Source organism: Serinus canaria, chromosome 15, assembly GCF_022539315.1.
Source record: "Serinus canaria isolate serCan28SL12 chromosome 15, serCan2020, whole genome shotgun sequence".
NCBI classification, from domain to species: Eukaryota; Metazoa; Chordata; class Aves; order Passeriformes; family Fringillidae; genus Serinus; species Serinus canaria.
This window is the reverse complement of record NC_066329.1, coordinates 7,341,606-7,364,764: the sequence shown is the minus strand read 5'-3', so window position 1 is coordinate 7,364,764 and position 23,159 is coordinate 7,341,606. Positions and strand designations below refer to the sequence as shown.

At 46.8% G+C, this 23,159-nt stretch overlaps 1 protein-coding gene across 21 annotated transcripts in view; it reads left to right on the top strand.

Moving 5' to 3' along the window:
• Positions 1–23,159, top strand: part of FBRSL1 (fibrosin like 1) — a 505,293-nt gene that overhangs the window by 462,743 nt on the left and 19,391 nt on the right. For 13 of the 21 annotated variants that reach the window (XM_050980712.1, XM_050980709.1, XM_050980710.1 and 10 more), the window contains 3 exons: positions 14,348–14,744; positions 16,342–16,595; positions 21,022–21,257. In XM_050980712.1, the coding sequence (XP_050836669.1) occupies positions 14,348–14,744; positions 16,342–16,595; positions 21,022–21,257 (887 nt within the window). Of the gene's footprint in view, positions 1–14,347; positions 14,745–16,341; positions 16,596–20,769; positions 21,258–23,159 lie in introns of all 21 variants that reach the window. The other 8 variants (XM_050980714.1, XM_050980708.1, XM_050980707.1 and 5 more) reach the window with 3 other exon arrangements.

Below are 23,159 nucleotides of genomic sequence, written 5' to 3'. Positions count from 1 at the left end.
AGACTAAATGGACTTTCTGGCACTGGTGTGGGGCTGGCTGCTGAAAATCTGGTCAGTGATGGAGTTTCACCAAATGTGTGTGCAGTGCATGGGGTGGGATGGGCATAACTCCAGGCTGTGAACAGGCAAAATTGGTAGGGAGAACCAAAGATATGGGGAGAAGTCCAGAGCTTCTAAATGTGGCATATCTGTAGAAGACTGCAAGGACTTCAGACCTTTTTCTCTATACATTTCTTGTGGAGGAAATGGAAATCACATTTGGAGAACATTCAAACCCACTGCCACCCCCTCTTTGTGGAGAGAAACCCATATGAGAAAGGAGGAAGAGCTGAGTCAAGTCCAGGTTTAATTTCCTGATCTTCCTCCATAGGAAGAAATATCACTTCCTTTTAACTCTTGAACAAACAACTGCATTGGCCACATCCATAGTGAAGTATCCCTTAGATCACATCCAGATAAACCTGGATTCCAGCATTTGCTCCTGGTCATGGATGTTTTTGCACCCTGTGCTTGCCAGCATATACAGGAAAGAAGCAATACCTGAGGTCTCTGCAGAAAGCACATCTATTCCTCTGCCTCCTTTGCTTGTAGCTGGGTTGGAGACCATATCCTAATTCCCTGCACACAGGGAGCAGCCATAACAGCACTTTGGAGCACAGCAGGGGTGCTTTGAAAGCTTGCTCTCCAGTCTTGGCCATGCCTTTCCAGCTTGTCACCTCTCCCTTCATCCATTTTGACAAGAAGGGAAGGAGAAAGGTGGATGGCAGGGCAGGAGAGGGGAGCTGGGCTGCGAGCTGCTGTCCTGGGCTGCAGTCCTTTCCAGGAGAGCTGCTGTCTCCAAGTGCCACACAGCGAGCCCAGCCTTTGCCAGCCATGTCCTGGGGGTCCTTTCCAAGTCAGACTTCTTTACCTGTCAAGTATAAGGCGAGAGATTAAGGTATATTGTTCACCTCAGTGTATTGTGATGTTTCTCTCCCAGGCTGAAGATCAGAAAGTTACTGTAGAGGGGTTTTGCTAAAGAATAAAAGCAAAGCCCCAAGGAGGGCTTTGCAGGTCTGGCTTTTTGATCTAGCACAAAACTTTGTTCAAACTTTGGATGGCTTCTATATGTTTGAAAAGGATAGAGGCTTTTGCTGGCTTTGTAAAGCTAGATCTCAGATCCTGGGCAGAAGACAGGCTCAGCCCTTAGCCTGTCCCATCAGGCTCTGGAGCTGGTTCAGTGTGCCTGAAATCCCCCATAAAGCAGGCAGATCCACCCTGCTCCCTGGCATCCCAGGGATGCCCATCCTGCCTGTCCTGTAGCTGCAGGGCTGGGGTGCCAGGGGGGCACAGAGCACACAGGGCAGCAGGGTGTGCCTGCCATCCAAGCAGCTCCCAGGGCTGCTCAGTAAAACCACAGGGATCAGACTTTTCCTCTCCTTTTATTGGTTACAAATGGTTTTTCTCTCCTTTTGAAGGATTCCTACCACCTGTTCCTGTCAGCCAGCAAGATTTGCTTTAGAAGCTCATCTTAAAAAGGGAGAAGGGAGGGATGGGGTTTGTAGGGAGCCTTGAACCACTGAGAGCTTGCCTTTGGAGATTCACAAGGGAAGAGCAGGAATAGGGAATGCTGTAGGGAGGTATTAAATGAGGCCCTTTTGTTTCACTCCTTGTAGAGCATGAAAATGCCCAAGGCATGAATACTCTGTTAAGATTATTCTTGAACATTTAAATGTCTGTTCTGGTAATTTATAAAATGAAGGGGAGGGAAATGCCTTACACAAGGAAGAAAAAGGAGACCTTTACTGGCATCCAGCGCTGGTAACTGGGGAGTTGTTCTCTGCTGCTGTGGGAACAGGGGGAGAAGGTGGATTTATCTGGTGGATGCAGAAAAGCTGTAGCCCCCAGAGATGTGGTGTGGCATTGGAGAGACTGACTGCTCCCTCAGTGTCTTTTTCCTCCTTTCATAATGGGGAATATCTTTGCTTCTTTCCTGCCACTCGTGGTTGTGTTCAGCCTTAAAAGAGGACAGGATTTTTCAGAAACATGCAGCACCCAGCATAAGGGGAATCTGGCTTTGGTTTTAACAAATTCATGGGAAGAAACATACTCATTCAGAGCATGTTCTCTGAGCCTCTGGCAGGCTGAGAGCTCGTTGGGAGCAGCCCAGCTCAGAGCCAGCCTGCCTGCAAAACAAAGGGCTGAGGAGAGCCCTCTTAAAAACACAGGAGTACTTGCTGTCTGTGAGAGATTGTTCCATAATTTCCCCTGTTTCCCCTCTCTGTATATAAAATAATGGGTGCTCTGTCCCTCCTGGCCTAACTCCTGTTTGTGGAGTGACCAGGAGGTAGACTGTGATACCCCAGTCAGTGCCATTAGCCATGAGCATAACCTGTAAGAAAAGCCCTGTTATTTGTGTTTTTCTTGTGACAGTTACCCCACTTTGAGGTCCACAACCCCAGCATGGACCAGTGCTACTATTTTCTGTCTTCTGGGAGCGCTGCAAAGCAAACATAGGTCACTTCTCTGGTAGGGTGAGGAATCAGGAGGATGGTGTGGATTTTATTACTTTCAGATATTTGGGCTAGAGGCTCTCAGGCTGTCAGAGCTGAATCAACTCTCAGCCAGTTTGCACGCAACATATGTGATAGATTTTGCAAATGAATATGTTAATGTGGGAGGAGGTGGTTTTCCCTGAAACCAACTGCTGGCACTTTGGAGTGTTGTCCTCAAAAACAAAACCATATTGTGTCCTCAAAACCAAAACCAGTGGCACCAGCCCTTGGATTCTGCCCCTTGAGAGATGAAGCATTTCATTTGTAATCATTGAATTGATTAACCATTTTGAGATCCATTAGAAGGAATGCATTTCCCCTCCCTGCAAGGATCTAGGATGTCATCTCCAGTTAGTTTAATATGAGCAGAAATACCTCAAACCATTGCTGCAGGGCTGAGATGAGGAACTGCATCACTGCACTTCCCTGTGAGCCTCTCTGGTACAGCAGCTATGAATTGCTTCTTACTGGGCTAAGATTTCCTATCAGTTGCAAATACTTCTGTTTCTGAGCCCTGCCTCGTGCAGAGGGCAGTGGGGTCTGGAGTTGATGGGGAGCCAGGTGGCTCTGGGTGGAGATGCAACTCTCAATTCTGACTTCACAGAGAACTGCTTGAAAGAAATACAGATCTAATGAATGAATGATGTTGTCTGCTGTGCTAATGGGGAGTGGGAACTCCCAAGAATTAGCTTAGACCCCACTTTCCTCTCCTAATGTGCAAGAATCTGGGAATACAGGAATTTGCCAAACCCAAGTAACTGCTGGACACTAGGCGTGTTTGTGTGTGTGCAGTTTGGAAAAACTGTGACATGGAGAGGACTTGAAGGAAAAATTTAGAGTTATTTCAGGGGGATTGTTGGTACACATGGCAAACATGTAAAAACAAGATTATGAATTATGCAGCAATTACTGTCTCGGAAAAGTATCTGCAGGCTAAGCCCACATACTAACTTGTCTCTTTTCTTTCACCCAATATTGAAATGAAAATGTGCAGCAGTTTCAGAGCAGACTGTTCCTGTGATGATCTTTGCAGAAGTCTGAGCCTGTACCTGTTTGTTGGCTGGCACAGAGGTTGGATTGGCAGTGCCTGCCCAGTCCCAGCTCAGAGGGTGACGTGGGGATTGGGAGTTGTGGCTCTGCCTGGGAAGGGGGAGAGCTCAGAGCTCTGTGCTCTTGGGGCTCCTGCACACCCCAGGCAACAAGAAAGACAAATGCCTCAGTCAGCAGGGCAGTGAATACTCTCCTGAACAACTTCCCTCTCTACAGTGAGTAGTCTCATGCATGTCAGGATCACAAGGGTTTTCAATGGCCTTGACAACCTGCAGCAGATTCCATCCAGCAGCCTTGTGGAAATTGTGCTTGATGATCTTTGCAGGGCCACTGCAGTGGATGTAAAGGGACCTCAAGGAGTCAGTGGGAAGAGGAGTGTAGAGCACACATTTGGCTTTGCAAGTGCTGAGTGACTGTTCCAGGCTTTTTGCACATCCAGGCTGGCATTGCAGCAATCCCTGCTGCCTTGCACCCTCCAGCCTCATAAGACTTTTTTCCACAGCCATAAAGGCTCACACAAGAAGAGATTCAAGAGTACCTTTTCATTAATAGGGTGTGATTCCATTGCAGTGCACAGCACAGTGTTCCTCTGTTAGGTCTCGCTAGATGCCAGATCATACATTATCCTCCAGCATATCCAGCACTAAAATATTTCCAGAATTTCTACTGCCCATTGAAGAATTCACACTTCATCAAAGGAGAAAGCTGGAAGGAGCTTTGCAGCTGCACTTCACACACTGAGATCATGCTGAAGGAGTTTGCCTTCTGCAGTGCAGTGAAGTGTTCTTTTCTTTCCCTTATTGCATACCAAACCACTCTTTCCTGTTTAGAAGGAAAAACCAATCATCCCTCACATTTTCCTTCTGGAGCATTCTGCAAAGCCATCCCTCAGATGCTGTTGAGTTCTCTTAAGTGTGGTTCCCCTTGAACCAGGTGGGACAGAAAGATTTTTCAGAGGATGCAACACCTTCCAATGTGAGGAGTGCAAACACTATCACAAAAAGTCAAGGATTGAGAACTGAAGTAAAGAAAAGCTCCTCTGTTCCAGAACTTTTGTTATCAGTAGTTAATAATTGTGACTCATGTGCAGCACAGTCCAGTTTTCATGATAGTGGGCATGTTTAAAGGCAGAGTAAACTTTTTCAGTCTTAGCAAGCAAAAGGCCATCTGTGACTTCCTGATGCTGTTTACAAACATTGTTTTGCCTGTGCTGTCAGTAGCTGGATTTATTCATTGCTCACTCTGTGAATTAAAATGTTGAGGCAGCTCCTGACATGCTTCTTCCAGCATATCCTTTTGGAGTGAATTTTTGGTTGCCATAGGGACCAAATCCAAAGGGCACACACCATTCAATAAATGTTCCCTGATTAACAACTTGCAGCTTGTCCCTTAAATATTTTAATTATCCATGATGCAACTGGAAATGTTGTTGAACGTATTTAGTCTGTTAGTTTCAGTATCTCAATTTTTTTATAAGATGCCATTACAGCAGGTCACTAGCTGGATTTTGACCATGCAAAGAGAATTGCTTTTAGACTTGCAGGAAAATTCTTCCAGTTTCTCCTCATCTTGACCCTACATTGTCACCAAGTTAATGGAAAGAGGTGTTACTTCACAGCTGCTATTACAATGGAGGCAATTGGGTAACAGCTGAACATGTTGGTTTAGGGCAGTAAGGTGCTGCTACTGAATCCATGGGAGGGATTTAGCAGCAGCATGGATTCAGAATCCATGGAGGGATCCTGCCTGAAAGGGGCCTCCTTGTGCCTGGGAATGAAGAGGGAGGGCAGTGGGAGAATGCAGGGTATGGGGAGCTGCTGGCTGGAAAGCAGTGGCCCCACTTGACAAGCACTCGACCTCAAGTGTTGTTTTCACAAATTATGAGCATATTAGTGCTAATGTGACAGCAGCTACTGAGCTGTGAGGGTTGGACATAACAAATAAACAAGATGGGATTTTGCTAATTCGTGCGTGGTCGGTCTCTCCTCTCGGTTCCTGCTTAGCAGAGACTCTGTCACCTTGCAGCACAACTCTGCATTCTCACAGCTCCAGCCATAACATCAGGTGTGGACCTCACTCAGGTCACTCTCACTGTTTCTAAACAGATCTGTTTGCTGCCCTTTAGGGAGGAAGGAAACTGGTTTGGGGGCTCTTTCTGGCTCTGCTGCAGTGGGGAATAGATAATCCCTCTGCCTTCCTTTGGTAAAAGCTGCCTGGTGGTGGGAAGCCATGGTGAGACCCCAGCAGTAACACTGCCTCCCTGCCTGCTGCTTTTCCTGTGGTGCCTGATCTGGTGCATTTTTCCATGCCAGCAGCAAGGGGAAGCAGGGGCTGAAGGGTAAGGTCTGAACTCATCTTGATCAGCTCTGTGGTGTGGGTCCATCACCACTTAATTGGCTGCCAATAGCTCCCCTAATGAAGGATGATGGATTGGGCTCCAGGGCTGTAGGAAGGGGCCAGCCTGTCAGAAGCAGGGATGCTCAGGAAAACATATCTCACCTGGAAAGGACGGCGAGCCAAGAGCCTGAGCACGGACAGTTCTTTCCTTGCCTCAGGACAGGCATCAGTTGTCTTCCAAGGCAGGGATGGGGATTTCTGTGACCCTGCATATGCTTGGCTGGTTAGGACAATCATCTGTTCCCAGCAGAGATGATCTGGTTTTTCAGAATGTTCTTTCTTGCCTTTTTCTGGTTTTGGTTAGCAAGTGTGCTTTCTCAGCCAGACGTTGACTTAACTTCTCCAGGCTGGAAGATGCGAAAGGTCACTGACGCTCCTCCGGAACAGTCTCACTTTCTGATTTTACTTTAAATCATTCTTTGGGAGCTTGGAGCTCTCTGATGTCATTTAAAAAAAAGAATCAAAACCTTCATAATACTGTGCAGATGAAACAAAATTGTTGTCTTAGCCCACACAGGGTATTATGCAGCCTGGCAGATCCCTTCCTTGTAGCAATAAGAAAAGGATTTGGCATTTAACCTCTTGAAATTAAACCAGAGTGTGAACTTCAATAGTTCAATCTTATCAGGGCTTTGCTAGAATAACAAATTGTGAAAAAATGTAATCATGTCTCCAATGTGACCTTGGCAGATCTGCCTCTGTGATGTGAGAGATTAGGTAACTCTAAGCAGATGTCTGTTTATTTTGAAAATAATAGTTATAAAATCTTTCTTTTCCCAGTTTGTTTGCTCTGCCTGTGAAGGATATGACAGAGAGAATTGTAGTCTGCATGGAGCTCTGTGTTACAGGCTGCTCTATTATGCTGAGCAGTAATTGCTCTTGGAGGTTTGAGTTATCGATCTATTGGTGGGGGTTCAATTTCAGTGTAAAGACCTGTGTTCATGATTTAATTGGCGTGATTAATAACTCACTCACAGGCTGGATGGGAATCAATATGGATTTCAAACAGCAAAAGCAGTACATTTTCTCTGGTAATGTAGTAGTTGATGGTTTATTATTTGCCCTTGTTTGCCTAATTAAAATCAAAAGATTCCTTGGTTTATAACAGTTCTGTCTGTTATAAAGCTTACAGCTGGAGTTGAGGATGTGTGCTTGCCTGCTTTCATATTGGGGGAGTGTCTTTCTCAATAACTTATTTGCCTTGTTGCTTGTCTGTCACTCAGATTAGGTGTACAAGAGGCCATCACACAGTAAAAACTGAACAAGACAAACACACCTTCAGTATACAACTACAAGAAGCTTTAGTAATGTTTTCTGGCCACAGAAGTAGAGTGGCTCCTACATCACTGGTTTGTAGGCATTCAGCATCTGCTTAGGAGCATTGCTGAAGAGATTTAACCCATTTGATCCAGCATTATAGCCCTGGATTAAAAAGCCTGTATGAAACTTTCAATCTCATTACAACGCCAGCATCCACAGTAGGTGATTTAGCTGCAAATCCAGTTCCAGCTTTGCATTGAGATATTGCCAGAAGCAGCATTGCTAGGAAAATGCAGTGTGACTTACTTTGGGGGGATTTGAATGGTGATCCTTCTTCTTTATGCTGTGGCCCCAATCCTTGTGTTTGGCACCCATTTTCATTCAGCTCCTGCAGCTTTGGTGTGTCATCATGCATGCTTACAGCTAACATGCCTCGATAGAGCATGGAAAGCTCCCAAATCTCTAGGAATAAAACATCCCATTAAAGAACCATAGAGCAGCAAATAGGCATCAAGTCCATAGATCTTATTGCTGCTGCTCCTCAGTTTCTGCAGGAGGGGGTGAAAGCTTTCTGTGCTTCAAGCTTTCTCAACAAAGGCTCTTATCTACAGAGCTGGCTGAGGAAAACATGCAGTGTGGTGTGTTTGAATTTTCTTTTTGATTTGTAGAGTCCAGTAAGCTTTCTGATGGATGGCAGATTCCTATGTTCAAATAAATTTTAGTGGTGGCAGACCTTTTCTTATTGATTAACACTCACAAACATCTTGGTATATATGTGAGCCACAGACTGAAAACACTGATCTGGATGGAAGTGTTTTAATTTTAAAGAAGTATTTCTTTAAGGAATCTTTCCTACTGGTTCTGGAAGAATCAAAGTAAATGTAAATTTGCCATGCTTGAAGTTTTGGTTGTGGGAGAAACTTTAATTATACAGAGAGTGGGAGACTGCAAATCCCTTGAGGTGGTCGGGGTACCCTGAAGCCCTTGGGTTTCATCAGCATTGGGGGCTGGTGACCAAGAGCTGGCTCTGGGGAGTGCCCACTGGACGTGTCCATGTGGGTGCAGGAGAGAGGAACTCTCTGCCCAGCTGTGCCCCTAATGTGGAAATCGAGGAGCACATCAGCCCTTCGTTCCTGGGAGCTGCTGGCTCTGTGATAAAAATGAGAGCTGCTTTCTGTGTCGTGACATGATGAAAATGACTCGAAGATATTTCACTTTTTAAACTTGGGTGCTTCGGGAGGGAGGGTGGGGGAAGATACCCTTGGAAGTTAATTCTGAGGACCAAACTGACAGCTTTTTGCCACTGTTGCTTTCTTCTAGGTTGAAAAGCTGAAGGCTTGTTACAGCCCCAGCATACAGCAATCTAGCAGGTTAAATGACTTGGGCAACACAGTTTATTAAAACTGGCAAGTGCTCGCTCCAGTTCTCTTCCTGATAGTCAGGGCTGCCTGGGAGAGTAATTGATAGTGGCAGCTGTTGGGAGGGTGTTTCAGATTGCAGCGGGCGATGTGCCTTGACAGACAGCTCTGGACAAATGAACTGAGTGATGGGGGACGAGCCCAGGCCGGCTGGAAGAGCTCCCCACTTGGTCTTGGGAATGCTGTGGGAGCCACACTGGGAGCAAAGGCCAGCTCTTCAACACACGGGTTCAGAGCCAGGCACAGGGGCTTGTGCTCACACTCAGTTTGCTTCTCTCTGTGAGAAAACACTGTAATTTTTTGTGGAAAATCCACCAGGAGCCCATGATGTTCAGAGGAGCCCAGGGCACAGGAGAACATTGTTTTGACACAGCCTAATGTGTAGTACTGCTGTTGTGATGGAAACTTGGCCTTTGCTTCTCAGTAATGTTAAAAATCATCGTGTTGCACACCATGGACCCTTCCAGACAGTAGTTTTATGTGCAAGTCCCGTGTCTTTATGTCTTATCTTGAGCTGATTTGCATTAGAATAGGTGGAGGAGCTCCTTTGTTGGGGAGCTTCTGTGCTGTAGTTCTGCTTGCCTTACCTTTGCAAACAGCCTAATCGTTTAAAGCCTTAAGTAGCGCTACTCTCCTAAAATGCAATGAAAAAGCCATTTATATAAAAGCAAAAGCCATCTAGGGATAAAGAATTAGCACTTAAATATTGATTTTCACTTGTAAGCACTCTACCAGCATCAGTGTTATCGTTGTCAAAGCAAAATGCTTTATTCTCTCTTCTGCTTACTATATGTTCCATATGCACAATACATTATGCAGCAGCCTAAAAGTTCAATTTAAAATATTTTTTTTAAAAAAAACCCAAAAACCACAAAAAGTTTACTGACATTTATTTAGTTATTTATTTGTTTTGACCTCCTGCTGGAAAATGCTGCTCTTCTTTACTCTTTCTCCTTGCTGGTGTTTCAAAACTCTTCTCTGGGACTCATCAGCTCACTCTGAAATTCTCAGCTGCTTGCCATGTGTAATTCCTGTGGTGCTGCTTTTCTAGCTTTTCTTGCTGGAATATGGAGCAGGGTTCACCCTAGCCAGTCTGGCCTGTGTCTGTTTTCAAGGATATGTACAGGGCGGATAGATGGGCTACAGATGGTGGTTGTTGTGTTTCTTGGGAAATTGCCATTGGTAAAGATGTCATTGATGGATGTAGGAGAGGAATTTCTTTCTCACATCACCCCATCACCCTTGCTGTTTGAATGCAACAAGGGAGCCTGCAGAGGGAGGCTGCAGAAAGACGTCTGAATGACTCCACTTTTCTTTTTTTCAAGAGACAAAGGAAAGGCGTGCAAGCAAGATTAGATTATTTCCAATCACATTGTACGTGTGTTGACAGTCCCCTTTCAGCAGCAACCAGCAGCTTGCAAAGAGCAAGAGGCAGGGCTGGAACTGCTGTTGCCCTAAGTACTGTTTGTATAACACAGTAACTGCTTATTGGAGTTCTCAAAGCAGCCTTTACATGTTTAATCCCTTGCACTTGAGCTACTCTTAATCAGCTTGAAAGCAAATTCCTGTAGCAGAAAGGTTTAATTTGTGTCTGGGACTTTCTGTATTGTGCCTAGGCTGCAGTGCCGTGTAGTTACACACTGGCAGGCATGTCACCCTCTGCAGCCTTGGGGATGGGCAGAGTTACTCCAGCCTCAGATGGTTATTCCAGCATGCATGGCTATTCCAGCCTCAGATCCAGAATTCAGGGAGCTTTCGGATGGGGTTTTGGCTGATGGTCCCTCAGCTCTGGGTGACTCCTCCTGAAGCACACTTTATACAGTAATTTAAGCTGTTGGTGACTTCGGGGTTTTCCCTGAAACTTCACCTCCGGTTTCTGCAGATTTACACAGCAGGAGCTGAAGCTCTCTGTGCTTTTAAAAATTGTTACATTTTCTTCTTTACCGGTTGAAGTTGGAATTGGATGTAGCCCAAGACGAGGGGAGGTTAACCTTTTGCAACACTCCAAATGAACAAATTAGTCGATCAGGGAGGCAAGAATTACTAATCCCAGGTTGTTGGGGATTTTTTGTTGTTAGAGCAGTTCCAGCCTTTTCTTCCCTGTCTCTCACACTCATCATTCATCCCTGTGAGATCAAGACATGTTTCACTGTCTGTTCATTTAAAAGAACCTCTCAATGGAAGAAGTCCAAGGTGTTTGGTTAGAAAACAAACAAAAGTTGGCATGCTCAGAAGGGGTAGTGCTGTGCACCGTGGAGAGTGGCAGATGTGATCCAGCCTTCCCATAGCATGGCTGGAACATGAATCATTACAAATGTCAGATTTCCTGTGAAGGGACAAGCTGAACTGACATGCGTTCAGGTTTAATTAAGGTTGAATTATTGGAGCTGACTGTCAAGTCTTAGGCAAATTGGCTCAGCCTGTTATCATTAAGCATGAAAATTACTCTAGGACTTGGTAAAAATAAACACATTTTTGCCTCTAGAACGTTGTGGTGTGGTCGGGTGGGTCTGTGTTTTTGTTGGGGCAGTTGTGCTCAGCTCCCTGGGTCCATCTGCTCAGGAGGGCTGGATTAGCAGGCCAAGAACAGAAATTTCTGAAAGGATCTCAATGCAACCTGATCCAGCTTGCACAAAAGGGAGTATTTGGTTGCTTTCCTTGGGATGTTTCCATCTGTGAGCAGCAGTCAGCCTGGTCAGAGCTTGGGCATGCAGGAGTGTCGTTCTCTTAGGGGGGGATATTCAAGTATCCTGCAGAGAAACTACAAAGTGCAAGATCCTGATCAGAATGGACAACATCCCTCATTAAATCATTAACTTTCTGAGGGATTTCAGGAAAGATAGCTCAGAGACTTCCATGTGTGCATTTCAGCCATCAGGAGGAAAAATGACCAAGTCACCAAACACCAGGATTCTCCCCTTCCTGTGTATGGCTGAGAAGGCTTGGGGACTGCTCTCTCAGATGTTTTTCCCCTCTTGCCCTTGTATTCACATCACTTCTTTCCCTTCTCAGTGCTTCTGCTTTTGTGCAACGTGGCTGCAAAAGGAGAGAAGATACTCCCACTCGTGCCTGTAGCTTTTCTGGCGAGGGGGAAACTGGCATGTGGATATTTTCATTGCTGTCGAGAATGAAATGCAAAAACATCGTGGTACTGCATCCTGAGAGATGGAAGTTGGCAGCAGGAATTAGTTGTGTACCCCTGGTACTAACTAGCATAACCAGGCTTGGCTGGTCAATTCAGTCAGCAAGGGAGACTGAGCTTTTGCTTTGAGAAAATTGCAAATGAGAACTAATGCTGAAACCACAGGGAATCAATAGTTGCACATAAAACTGGTCAGACAGCTGGTTTTAATGTGGGACTTTATTGATTTGTTTTGGATCTAATTGACTTTTTACTCAACTAACTTTGGTGGTGCCAGTGTGTTTTGAATATACACCATTAGCCTGCATTGCCTATAATTACACAATATGAAGTTTAACTCTGTAGGAGGAGGCCTGTTGGATGCAAAGAGCTAATGGGCTCTGAGGAAACCTATGCTCAGGAATGAAACCCAATTGCTTTTAATGGGTAGCTCCTGAAAAATAGTGGAATCTACAGCTGTGAGCACACTTGCTCCAAAATGCAGTGTGGGGAGCCATGGCTTGACTAGGCAATGACAATTTTTCAACTGTTAGCAGTAAAAACTGAGGAAAACTTACAAACATATTATAAAAAATAATGGTGCACAAAAGCATGGAGAATTTTACTTCAAAAATAAATTCTGAATAGCATTGGAACCAAGTCTAGCTACAGCACACAACCAGGTCACCTGTGATGCATGAATTCATGTTTGGTAAAGAAATTCAGTGAAATGAGAGGCTTGTATTTATTGTAGAGATTAATTTAGGATCTCCAGACATTGTGTCAAACCTGTAAAGATAAATAAGGTGCTGGAAAGTACAGTGTTGATAGTACTTGCTGCCAGCCAAAACACTGGTGTTTGGAAAGGCTTCTGTTCCTGTTACTTGTGGGTTTGAGGCCCCAAGACCTCAAGACATTTTCAGCTGATAAATATAGTTCATATGTTTCCATTCGTCCTCTTCTTGCATTCTGAATTTATTCATGTACAGTGATGAGCTGAGTGACTGATGGCTGAGGGAAGTGGTGCAGTGGTGAGAGTGCAGGCAGAGCCAGAAGCAGTGTGGGAAGCTGCCTTTTATCTCAGGGGAGGAGATGCCATCACCACGTGGGCACTGTGGGTACAGAGCATGAGCTGGTGTGCTGCAGGCTCTGATTCAGTGCCGTCCTCCTCCCACCTGATGCCAGCACAGTGGCATCACTCAGGCTGTGGAAGTGGCACTGGGGGCTCTGTCCTCGCAGGGTCAGAGCTGCTGCACGGCCAGAATTAGCTCAGGGGGTGTGCTGTGTGTTATTTCCACACCCTCCTACATCAGGAACTGGCTCGGTCCTTTGATGAGACGGGAGAGTTTCAAAGGTGGAATTTGTTTGTGAGGATGGTGGGAGCATGTTAATGAGTGTAGGTAGCATCTCCTGCCTGTCTGCAAGGCAGCGAAATGCCAGCAGCCCCCAGCACGTTTTGGTGGGCAACAAAAGTGTCTCCTGAAAGGCAGAGGTGCTGTGTGTGCACAGTGGGATGTGTGTGAAACACACCAACAGCCTCGAAGCCCATGAAGAGCTTTTCTTGTAATTGTGGGTATGTGTGCACTTGAGGATACACAGATGAGGGTGAAAAGGGAGTTGCAGTGGGAGTTGAATTGCTTTCATGTTGGTCTTTTCAGTTGTCTTCAACCTTTTGGATACTGCTTGATCTGAAATATCTCTTCTTTCCTCCCTTTTTCCTTTCCAGCCTTTTAACTCTTTGGGATGCTTTGTTTAGCTTAATTATGAAAAATGGCAGGGTTTGGCACCACAGAAGGAGTAATTCCACATGGAATTCTCTCTGTAGGTGCATTTTGCAAGGTTGCAGCATTCCTGATAGTTTCAGCATGCTGATCATACAGATGTTTGCTGTTTAGGGTGAGCAGAACGACACTTGGGTGCCCACTGAACTTCTGACTGGATTTTTCCAGCATTCTCTGTTCTGTTCCTCCACACAAGTGTGTGGCCAGGGGACAGCAGCATCACAGTTTCTCTGCAGAGCTGTCCCATCCTTGGCCACAGAGATCCCAGGTAGTCTCCATCCTAGAAGACAGGTAGGGTTATCATTAAGGATTGATGCTTGGGTCCTGGTGCATTGGAGTTGGAGTTGAGCCTAAGTCCACTGTGGGTTACTTGAAAGAGCATTGAGAAAATGAAATGTCTTAATGATGAGGCCTGTGTCACATGAACATGAAACTTACATTGCGCAGGAAATACTGTAGCAGTAACTTGAGACATGTTCACACTCCAATTGTACATAACCTCGGGCCCCTGAAGAAGTCACAAAGCTGTGTGTTCTCTGTAGCATGCATTCATTTAACGACAGCTAAGTCTCTTGCACACATGCTGGAAGTGCTGTGGACCAGCCAGTCAAGGACAGCGGAAGGACAGCCTCAAACACACATCCATCTTGTAGCAGCAGCGCTCCCACGGCGCTCCCACGAGCTGAAACATGACTTGTTTTTTCCCAGGCACACGTTCTACCAAGCACAGAAAGAAACACAAACCTTTCAGCACGCGCTTTGTTCTTTTTCTTGTCGCTCCACAAGGTCCCACCTTGAATGACAAGCCAGAAGCGAAAGCAGCCAATGTCCCAAAGGTGTCTGGGCTAGAGCGGAGCCGGGAGCTGAGCACCGACGTGCCCTTCGCCCTGCCCATCCCCAGCCCCCAGCCCGTCGCTGCCGTCGTCACCTCGACTTCCTCAGCGCCCACGTCAAGTGCCAGAGCGAGCCCCCTGCTGAAGAAGGAGCCAGTGATTTCAGCACCAGCACCACCCAGGCTCACGCCCCAGCCGCAGCCCCGGCCACAGTCCCAGCCGCAGCCCCGGCCGCAGTCGCAGCCCCAGCTGATCCCTGAGCTGCGGAGCCAGCCCCCGAGCCACATCCCTCCGCCTCTCAACTACCAAGTGCATCACCAGGTGGCCCACAACGGACTCAACAACATCAGGTTAGAAGGGGGAAGGGATGCTCACGTCATCTTCAGGCTGCTGCAGGGCTAAAGCCTGTTTCCAGCAGGTAGAAATTGCTGGGAGGCAAGGTGAGCGCTCACCTGGGGTGAGATGGTCCAAGCTTTGGGTGTTGGATTCACGGGCTGACTCCAGGCTGGCTTTTCCAGCTGTGGTGGATCAGTGCATTTGAATATTGCAGTGCATTTGCAATTTGAATTTGAGGGATAAATGCACACCTTCTGGAGAAAGGCATGTGTTCCTTTCAGTTTCAAGTAAAATTTTGCGTGGTCTTGTCTGAGCTGGCTGGTTCTTGACTCAGAAATTTAAGGTGGTTTGAGCTTAAGCAACACCTTTGTTCCATATTCAGAAATACTTCCATTACTAATGGTTCTCAGGTTTTTTGGTTCACCCATAGGAAAAGAGGGATATCTGTCTTGGACTCTGATCCTTGTGGGTCCCTTCCAGATCAGAATATCCTGTGATCTGTATTGGAAAAGGCTGTGTCCCTGGAGACCAGGGCTCCCGTGTGGGCTGAAAAATCTGCCTCAATCTGACATGTTCAGATCTTGCAGGAGGCTTAGCTCTGCTGTTTAAATTGCCTCCATCCAGTCAGGAGGGTGGGTGAAAATGGTATGGATAAAATGTTTCTAGAGAAAAGAGTTTAGTCAGTCAACTGGAACATGTATAGTCTTTTTGCTGATACGGAAAACATGCCTTGCCTCCCAAGCAAGAGCTAGACTAGTTTAAACAAGATGAGAAAACTGATTTAAAGCATATTATTTGACTGCACAAAGGTCAGAATATGAATACAGAGAGCTGCCATTAATGTGTATTTCACAGTATTCTGCATACTTAAGCTCTGTTGTGGTTTTACCTTGTAAATGCCACCATGGTATAAATGGTGAATAATATTTCAAGCTATTCAAGATCTCTCTGAGGTTTAGCTTGCAACAGATATTCAGTATTGTGGGAATTACACAACTAATAACTGCAGTGATAGTGTGTTTCCGCCCACGAAATCTAGATCATTTGCAATGGAGTAATAACAATAGAAGAAGATGTAAATTACAAATTACAATGAGAAAAATTATTAACATGGTGTGCATTTGCATGCTTGTGTGACTACAAGTGCACAGCACATGTGCAGCAGATCCAGTGGGGTCCCAGTCACTCGTGCTGTGCAGCTCTGCACACCCAGAGCAGCAGAAAAAGGAATTGGTGTCACTGTGTCCTCTGGTCACAGGGATCCACATGGACACTGCAAAGTCATCAGAGGCTCCATAAAGGTGCACAATCCAGCTGCCTCTGTGGCCCTTATCAGTACTTAGAGATAGCTCTGAGGATTGCAGCACTGGAGGAGATGTCCCTCCAGAGAGCCCAGGGCCCGTTCTGCCCTGTTGGAGACGTTCATTAAGAATCACTAACTATCTCCACTGCCATCAAGACCAGCAAAAGCACGAGCCTGGGGAGATCAATGTTCCATAGTTGTGTTGTTTCTGGTAGTGTATTTCTTGCACCGTTCCAGTCCTGTATTGTAACACGCTCTTTGTCTGTCTGTCTGTCTGTCTCCCCTCCCTCCCATCTCTCTCTCTGCAGCCGGAGCAGCAGTGCTAGCAGTGCAACGAGCATCAGCCTCCCGAAGCACCTGCCCCTGTCTCCCCAGATCCCAGCACACCATTCCTCCGGCCCAGCTCTGCCCCTCTCCATCTCTAATCTTGCTACCTCGCACTTCTCTCTCAGATCGCAGGCCCAGCACCAGCACCATCCGGCCATGTTCGCCACCCCTCCCACGCTGCCACCTCCACCAGCGCTACCCACCAACAGCCTCGTGATACCAGGGCACCCCGCGGGTAGGTGCCTCCTCCTCCAGGGCTATCCGGCCGTGCATGCACTGCAGGGTGTTGAGACGTGGGCTGGCTGGTGGGCAGGTGAAACCCCTTGGCACAGACCCCTCAGTGTGTGCTGGAACTGAGACAGTGCTCGTGAAACAGGTGGGGGACCTTGACCTGCTTTACCAGATGAGAGATTGTAGGCACATCACTTCCTATAGGAAGTCTTCAAAGCAAATGCTTCAAAAAAAAAAAAATAAAAGTCCTGTTCAGGGCATGAGTTGTCCATTGTGGCATTCCACATCATCAGACATTTTTTAGATTAGCAGAGAAGTGGTGCACAGTTTGCCATCCTCCCCTTCTCTCTCCCCTCTCCAAAGAAAGCTGCTGGTGTTAGAGCTGTTGAGAAAATACTGTTTCTACAATTGTTCTAACCAAGCACTTGAATGTCACTGAATCCCCTGCCTGATCCTTCGACCAGCAGCACATCCTGCTGGCAGAGCAGGATCCTCTGCCTGCAGCAGCACAACTGCTCTGTGCCCATGGCTCCGTGGCCTTTCAGTCTGTCAGAGACAGCTCAGCTGACAAGCTCTGCTGTTCTACTCTCACTATCTTTGCATCCTTTTAAAAAGTTTCCTTTGTTCAGCCTGGCCCCCATTCTATTGTCACTTCTGCCCTAAATGCCCTGTTTATAGCTTATCCATTAGCCTACAGCTGTCCCTGGAAGAGACCCTGGCAGCTGGAGACTTCCCAGCAGCTTTCACTTGCTGAGGCCTCCTTTTGATCTGGCATTTGAATCCACAACTAACTCAGCAGGGATTAAACAGGACAAGCATTTTGCAAAAAACACACTCTCTGTTTCCTATGAAGTCAGTTAAAGGAATAAGGAAATGACAGATATGCTGTGGAAAAATCTGATGGTCTTCCATCCCCCTTTTTTGCTTCCAGGAGCTAAATAATGTCTCGTTATTTATTACTGCTTCTCTAAGTGAAAAACACAAAAGTACGAACGGGTCCAAAGTGAGCTCTGAGAACCACGATAGTGCTGTGGGTTCCCTGCCAGAGACAGGACCACATAGGCCAAGGCTGGCAGCTGTCACGAGCCCTGGCACCGTCTAGAATTTCAACCACATGGCTGGGAAGATGTTGGCAGCGCTGTGGGAGATCTATTCATTGCTTCCCCTGTTTAAGGCGAAGCACTACTGTGATGGAGACTTTGAAAGCATAGCTAAAGGAAATAGCAGAGCTCTCTCTAAAAGCATGATATTGCAGTCACTGAAAGCAAGTATGTTTTCACCATTAACTTCAGGAGATGCAAGATCAAGTGACCTATTCACATTCAGCAGCTTGCCAGGAAACAGTAACAGTCTTGCTCCTACTAAAAGGATTTCTCCTGCAATTTAAGTAGGAGAAGCCTAAGTTAGTGGAGGGAAAGGTCTGGGTGTCTAACCCTGCAGACAGTGAAATGCCTCTTGTCTGCACTATATGAAATGCCTGCAAAATGGCACATCATAAAATCAATACAGAGTGCTGCAGAGCCAGGAGCTTCTGTTGTCATACACATAAAACTTCCTTAAAAGCAAACAATATGGCTGAGCAGCCCTGAAGAGTGAGACAAGAAGGCACTTCTGGTGGCATTTCTTCCTTTTGAAACCTAAAGCTAATAGAAGTAACTTAGGAGCAACCCTTGCTGGGCTTCTGCTGTCTGCTCAAGGGCTGCCCTGATGTGGGATACCCAGAGGAAACAGTGGTCTGTGTCTCTCCTCTCCTGAAGGTGAGGGCACCATGAGCAGGAGTGATTTTTTGTGCCTTGCCCAGCTCGTGTGTGCACACAGGACAGTGGTGGCAGGTCCCAGGGGCTGCTCAGCACCCTGCCCCTGGTTGTGTCACTGTGTGACTGGACCTGACATCGCTGGCAGGCACAGGAACTTGGTTCTGATCCAGACATTGCTCAGAGCCCCTCACAGAGCTGGCTATTCCTTTGCAATTCCATCCTTACTGTGAAGCAGCCACTCCTCCAAGTGCCACTCAGCTTCTCCAAACATCTCCAGGCCTTTTCTTTTCCTGATGGAGGCCAAAGTTGTGGTAGAGGGCTATGGGCTGGAGCCAGCTGCAAATCTATCAGTCTGACTTCCAGTCTCTTAAAGAAATTGGATATCAGAGCACTTAAAACTGCCAACTTGCTTTTATCTCTCCCTCCAGAAAAGTGGATTATCTTGATGCTAACAGAAGGATTCAGTTTCTTTAAGCCATGCCAGATTTAAAAGTGTAAACACACACACATGTGAAATCATGCTCATATTCTCTAAAGAGGTTAGGTTTTGGACCTAAGTGCTTTCAGCCCATAGTTTTTTTTCTTATTTGCTCAATCCAAGGAGAACCCATTATAGACTCTTTTGCCCCAGAGCCTTAGGCTTCAGCATCACAAATATATATAATTTCTGCTTTTGTATTAATTATTATATGGATTGTAGCAGTACACAGTACCTGCTCTTAGCAGTACGTTTATTACTGAAAAGCAAATGACGTAGGCACCCAAAATTTGCTTTCAAATGTGACTTTCAATTGTAGGCTTCTAAGTGGTACTAGAGACCTTGAAGTTCCCCATCAGAGTGCCTGTTTTTAAAGATCTTAACCATGTCACTTCAGAAAGTGATTGATTTAGACATTTCTAATGTTACTTGTAAAAAATTTAAGTGAAAGAAATCCCTGCAGAACATGAAATAAAACCTTAAAGTGCAGGTGTTCTTTTGCCCCTTTATATTCAGAGCTGCAGTTTAAAGGGGTTGTTACAGTGAAAGAAGTGGATTCATGTAAATTCAGAAGCAAGTAGATCAGTCAGGACTGGGTGTGTGTCATCCACAGCTGGGGACACAGGTTGGTCTCCACTTAAAAAATATATGTAACATGTTGGACGCTAATCCCTGCTTGAAGTTCTTAAGCAAAGCCAGAGAGAGATTTAATTGTTACACCAGCAGACATTCTGGAGAAGTGGACATTGGTCCTTATTGCCTTCAGTGACATCATTTCTAAAGCACCGGTGTCTTCCCCTGCCCTGAACCAATTCACATTCAATGCAAGTTGCTGTTCCAGAGGAAGATGCTGAGAAGAGGCCACATCATATGGTGGAACATTTTGTTTCAGCAGTCATTGCAACTTTGATGAGATCTTGAGCCACTTCAGTGTTTGCCCCCCTCCCCTGTGATTCCTCCTCTGTATTTTCTCAGAGGAGGAAGGCCTGGAGGCAACAAGAAACAAGAATCAAAGCTTGTTACAAATTGAGGAAAGGACTGCTTGCTATTTAAGATCTCAAAAAAACTCCTTACTGCAGAGAAGACCTTGATGTATAGGATAGATGTTTCTGGTCACTGTGGGCCTGTCCTGGGGCTGAGAAGGGAGGGATGGCACAGGGATGGATGGCACAGGGATGGATGTCCAAGCAGGCAGTTTCCAGCCACCCAAACCCACAGTTATCTCATTGCACTGCAGATCTTATCAAAACTTTACCTGTGAAGAAGTGCCTGTATGTCAGAGCTTAACACACCTCAATTCTCAATGTGTGTGTGCCTCTGACTGTCACACACCCAGAGGATGAAGATCAGTACTGCTCATTTCAAAGTGAGCTGTTGGCCTCCAGAGCACTCCTCAGCACCTTGGTGGTGCAGGAAGGTGCAGCTCCCGTGAGCCTGGGGGGTGATCCCAGAGGTGAGGCTGGACCCCTGGGCTGTGCTCCCAGAGATGAGGCTGGATCTCTGGGCTGTGCTCCTGGAGGTGAGGCTGGATCTCTGAGCTGTGCTCCCAGAGGTGAGGCTGGATCTCTGGGCTGTGACCCCAGAGGTGAGGCTGGATCTCTGGGCTGTGCTCCCAGAGGTGAGGCTGGATCTCTGGGCTGTGCTCCCAGAGGTGAGGCTGGATCTCTGGGCTGTGACTCCCAGAGGTGAGGCTGGATCTCTGGGCTGTGCTCCCAGAGGTGAGGCTGGATCTCTGGGCTGTGCTCCCAGAGGTGAGGCTGGATCTCTGGGCTGTGCTCCCAGAGGTGAGGCTGGATCTCTGGGCTGTGCTCCCAGCCCCACCTGGCTCAGCAGTGCCGGGGAGGAGAGCCGGGCGGGCGCGGCGGGCGGGCGGGCCGGGCGGAGTGCGAGCCCCGATGATGTTTTCTGCTGTGATGACTCATGGTGTTCTCTCTTGTCTTTAGATACCAGCCTGTTGATATCATTCAACCAACCAATCATGTATTGCCAGCCTCATTCGGGGATTCTGATTGGTACTTTGTCACAGGCATCTCTCTTACCTCCACCAATGAGTCCTCACGTAGAAAACCACCACAGCATGACCTGCAGAAACAGGGAATGCCAGGTGAATATTGACTCTTTCTCCTCCGTCTTTGTGGTACTCACAGGCCCACGGGCCTCTGTGTCTTTTTTTTTTCTCTCTCTCTCTCCTCTAGATCACGAACTGCTCAGGCAAGAGCTGAACAACCGGTTTTTGGTTCAGAGTTCGGACCGGGCCGCTGCCTCACTTGGCCCGGTGCCGCTGCTGAGAGCGGAGTTTCACCAGCACCAACACACGCATCAGCACCAACACACCCACCAGCACACATTCACTCCTTTTCCATCCAGCTTGCCCCAGACGCCGCTCATGCCGCCCTCTGCACCTCCCATGGTGCGTACCCCAGCCCAAAATGTGAGGATAAGTAGAGCATCTCTGGTCAAAAAGCCTAACCCACTCTTGTCAAACAAAACCCAGCCCTCTTCATTTCAGCTGGGGTGCTGTCCCTGCCCTTCCCACCTGGAGGCCAGCACTCCCAGAGGGACCCCTTTCCACCCGGAGCCCCCACCAGGCCTCCTGGTCCCCCCGTGCTGCTACCCATGAGCAGATACAGCACCCACGAGACAAGTCCACAATCCCTTTATTTTCCTTTTTGTGTGTCCTGCTGTGTATTTCTATTCCCCCTTTCCCAGAGCCAGCTGCCTTGACACATGAAAAGATGACACCAACCAGGATGGGTGGCTTCCAGCCCTAACACTCTCCACAACTGCTGGGTGCAGGGCAGACCTTGCTGGCTTACCCAGAGCTCTCACCACAGTGATCTCGTCTGATACCAGTTCTGTCCCTCTTCCTCCCAATACCTGATCTGTATTGATTTAGGCATTTTATTACTTGATTACATCAACAAGCACTAATTTGTGTGTGGCTGGTTCTGCTGGGAAAGATCCTCCTGGCCGTGTAATAAGCATTTGGTCATTGAATTTGCTTGTAACACAATGGGACTTTGCTGCAGCTGTTACAAAATTGTTAGGGCTCTGCTACAAATGGATTTTGTCAGTACTTTAAAATGCACTCTCTCCCCATTTCTGGCAATTACTTTGTGAGATTGAAAGCACAAGATTGAGCTTTTTTTTCCCTCTCAGTTTCACACTGTGTCCAAAATGCAGAAACAACCCTGTTTAAGGCTAGCAAAAGCAGACTTTGGGAAGAACTACCAAGGACTCAAGGAACATAATGTTTCCCACTTTTCTTTCCCACTGCTGACTGCTCAATGACATTATGGGGTTGTAATCTGCTTAGCAGCGAGACAATTAAAAGCAATATCATCCACCCAAAATCCAGCCCCAGGTGTTTGCTCAGTGTACGTGTATGTAAACACCTTCCCTTCTTTGCTTGGTCTGTGTAAAACAATCCTGAATCTTTTCTCACAAGTCTCCTGTGTTATTTAAGAACTGTGAAACCCAAGCTTGTGAACAGCTCCTTCTCCTCCCACCCATGCCCATTGATGACAGCCAACTTGCAAGGCTCTTTTGTTATATTTCACTCACATCTTATATTCCACCAGATCAGGTCTGCTAATCCTAACACCAGAGAAGAGTGTTGAAATTACAGCTGCATGTGTTTGGTAATTTATGGTATTTACACTGGAGGGGACATGGCTCCAGTAATAACTGTAATTAATGAAATTACAAATCTACTCTCCTGCACATAGAGGAGTGTGAAACAGCAGCTGACTTGCCAAATAAGCAGCTTTTCCTGGGGTCCTACAGCTCCCTTCCCTGCCTTCCTTCCCATTCCCTCCTCCCCAGCAGAATGTACATACTGTTTAGAAATGCAATGTGTGTGTGCTTTGAGTTTTCTTCCAGGATGGTCCAGGACAAACAGGCCACAGACTACAGACATGGAGGTGTTAAAACCCCATGCTGGAATGGAAAAAGTTTACAGTCACCTTTTCTCTGGGGAACTCTCCCTTTTGCAGGGGAGGGAGAATATATCAAGATTTGTGTATCTAAAGTAATTCAGCCCTTTCCCAAAGAATTTTGGTGCTTACAGGAACCCAGGAAACTGGGAATTGGAATTGGCTGCCCCACAGTAGATGTTGGGGTCGAACGGAAAATGTTTCTTACCTGCTAGTCTGTGATCTAGTTCAGCAGATCCCAGTTGTGGACCTGGAGCTGAACTTCCCTGTGTTTCACTGGGCTGCAGTATCAGGACTGCTCTCTTCCCAGAGCAGGAGCCTGGTCCTGCAGTGCCTGAGACAGGGTTCTGCAGTGAGCCTTGGCAGTGCCCAGCGTGGCCTGGGGGCTCCTCTCTGTT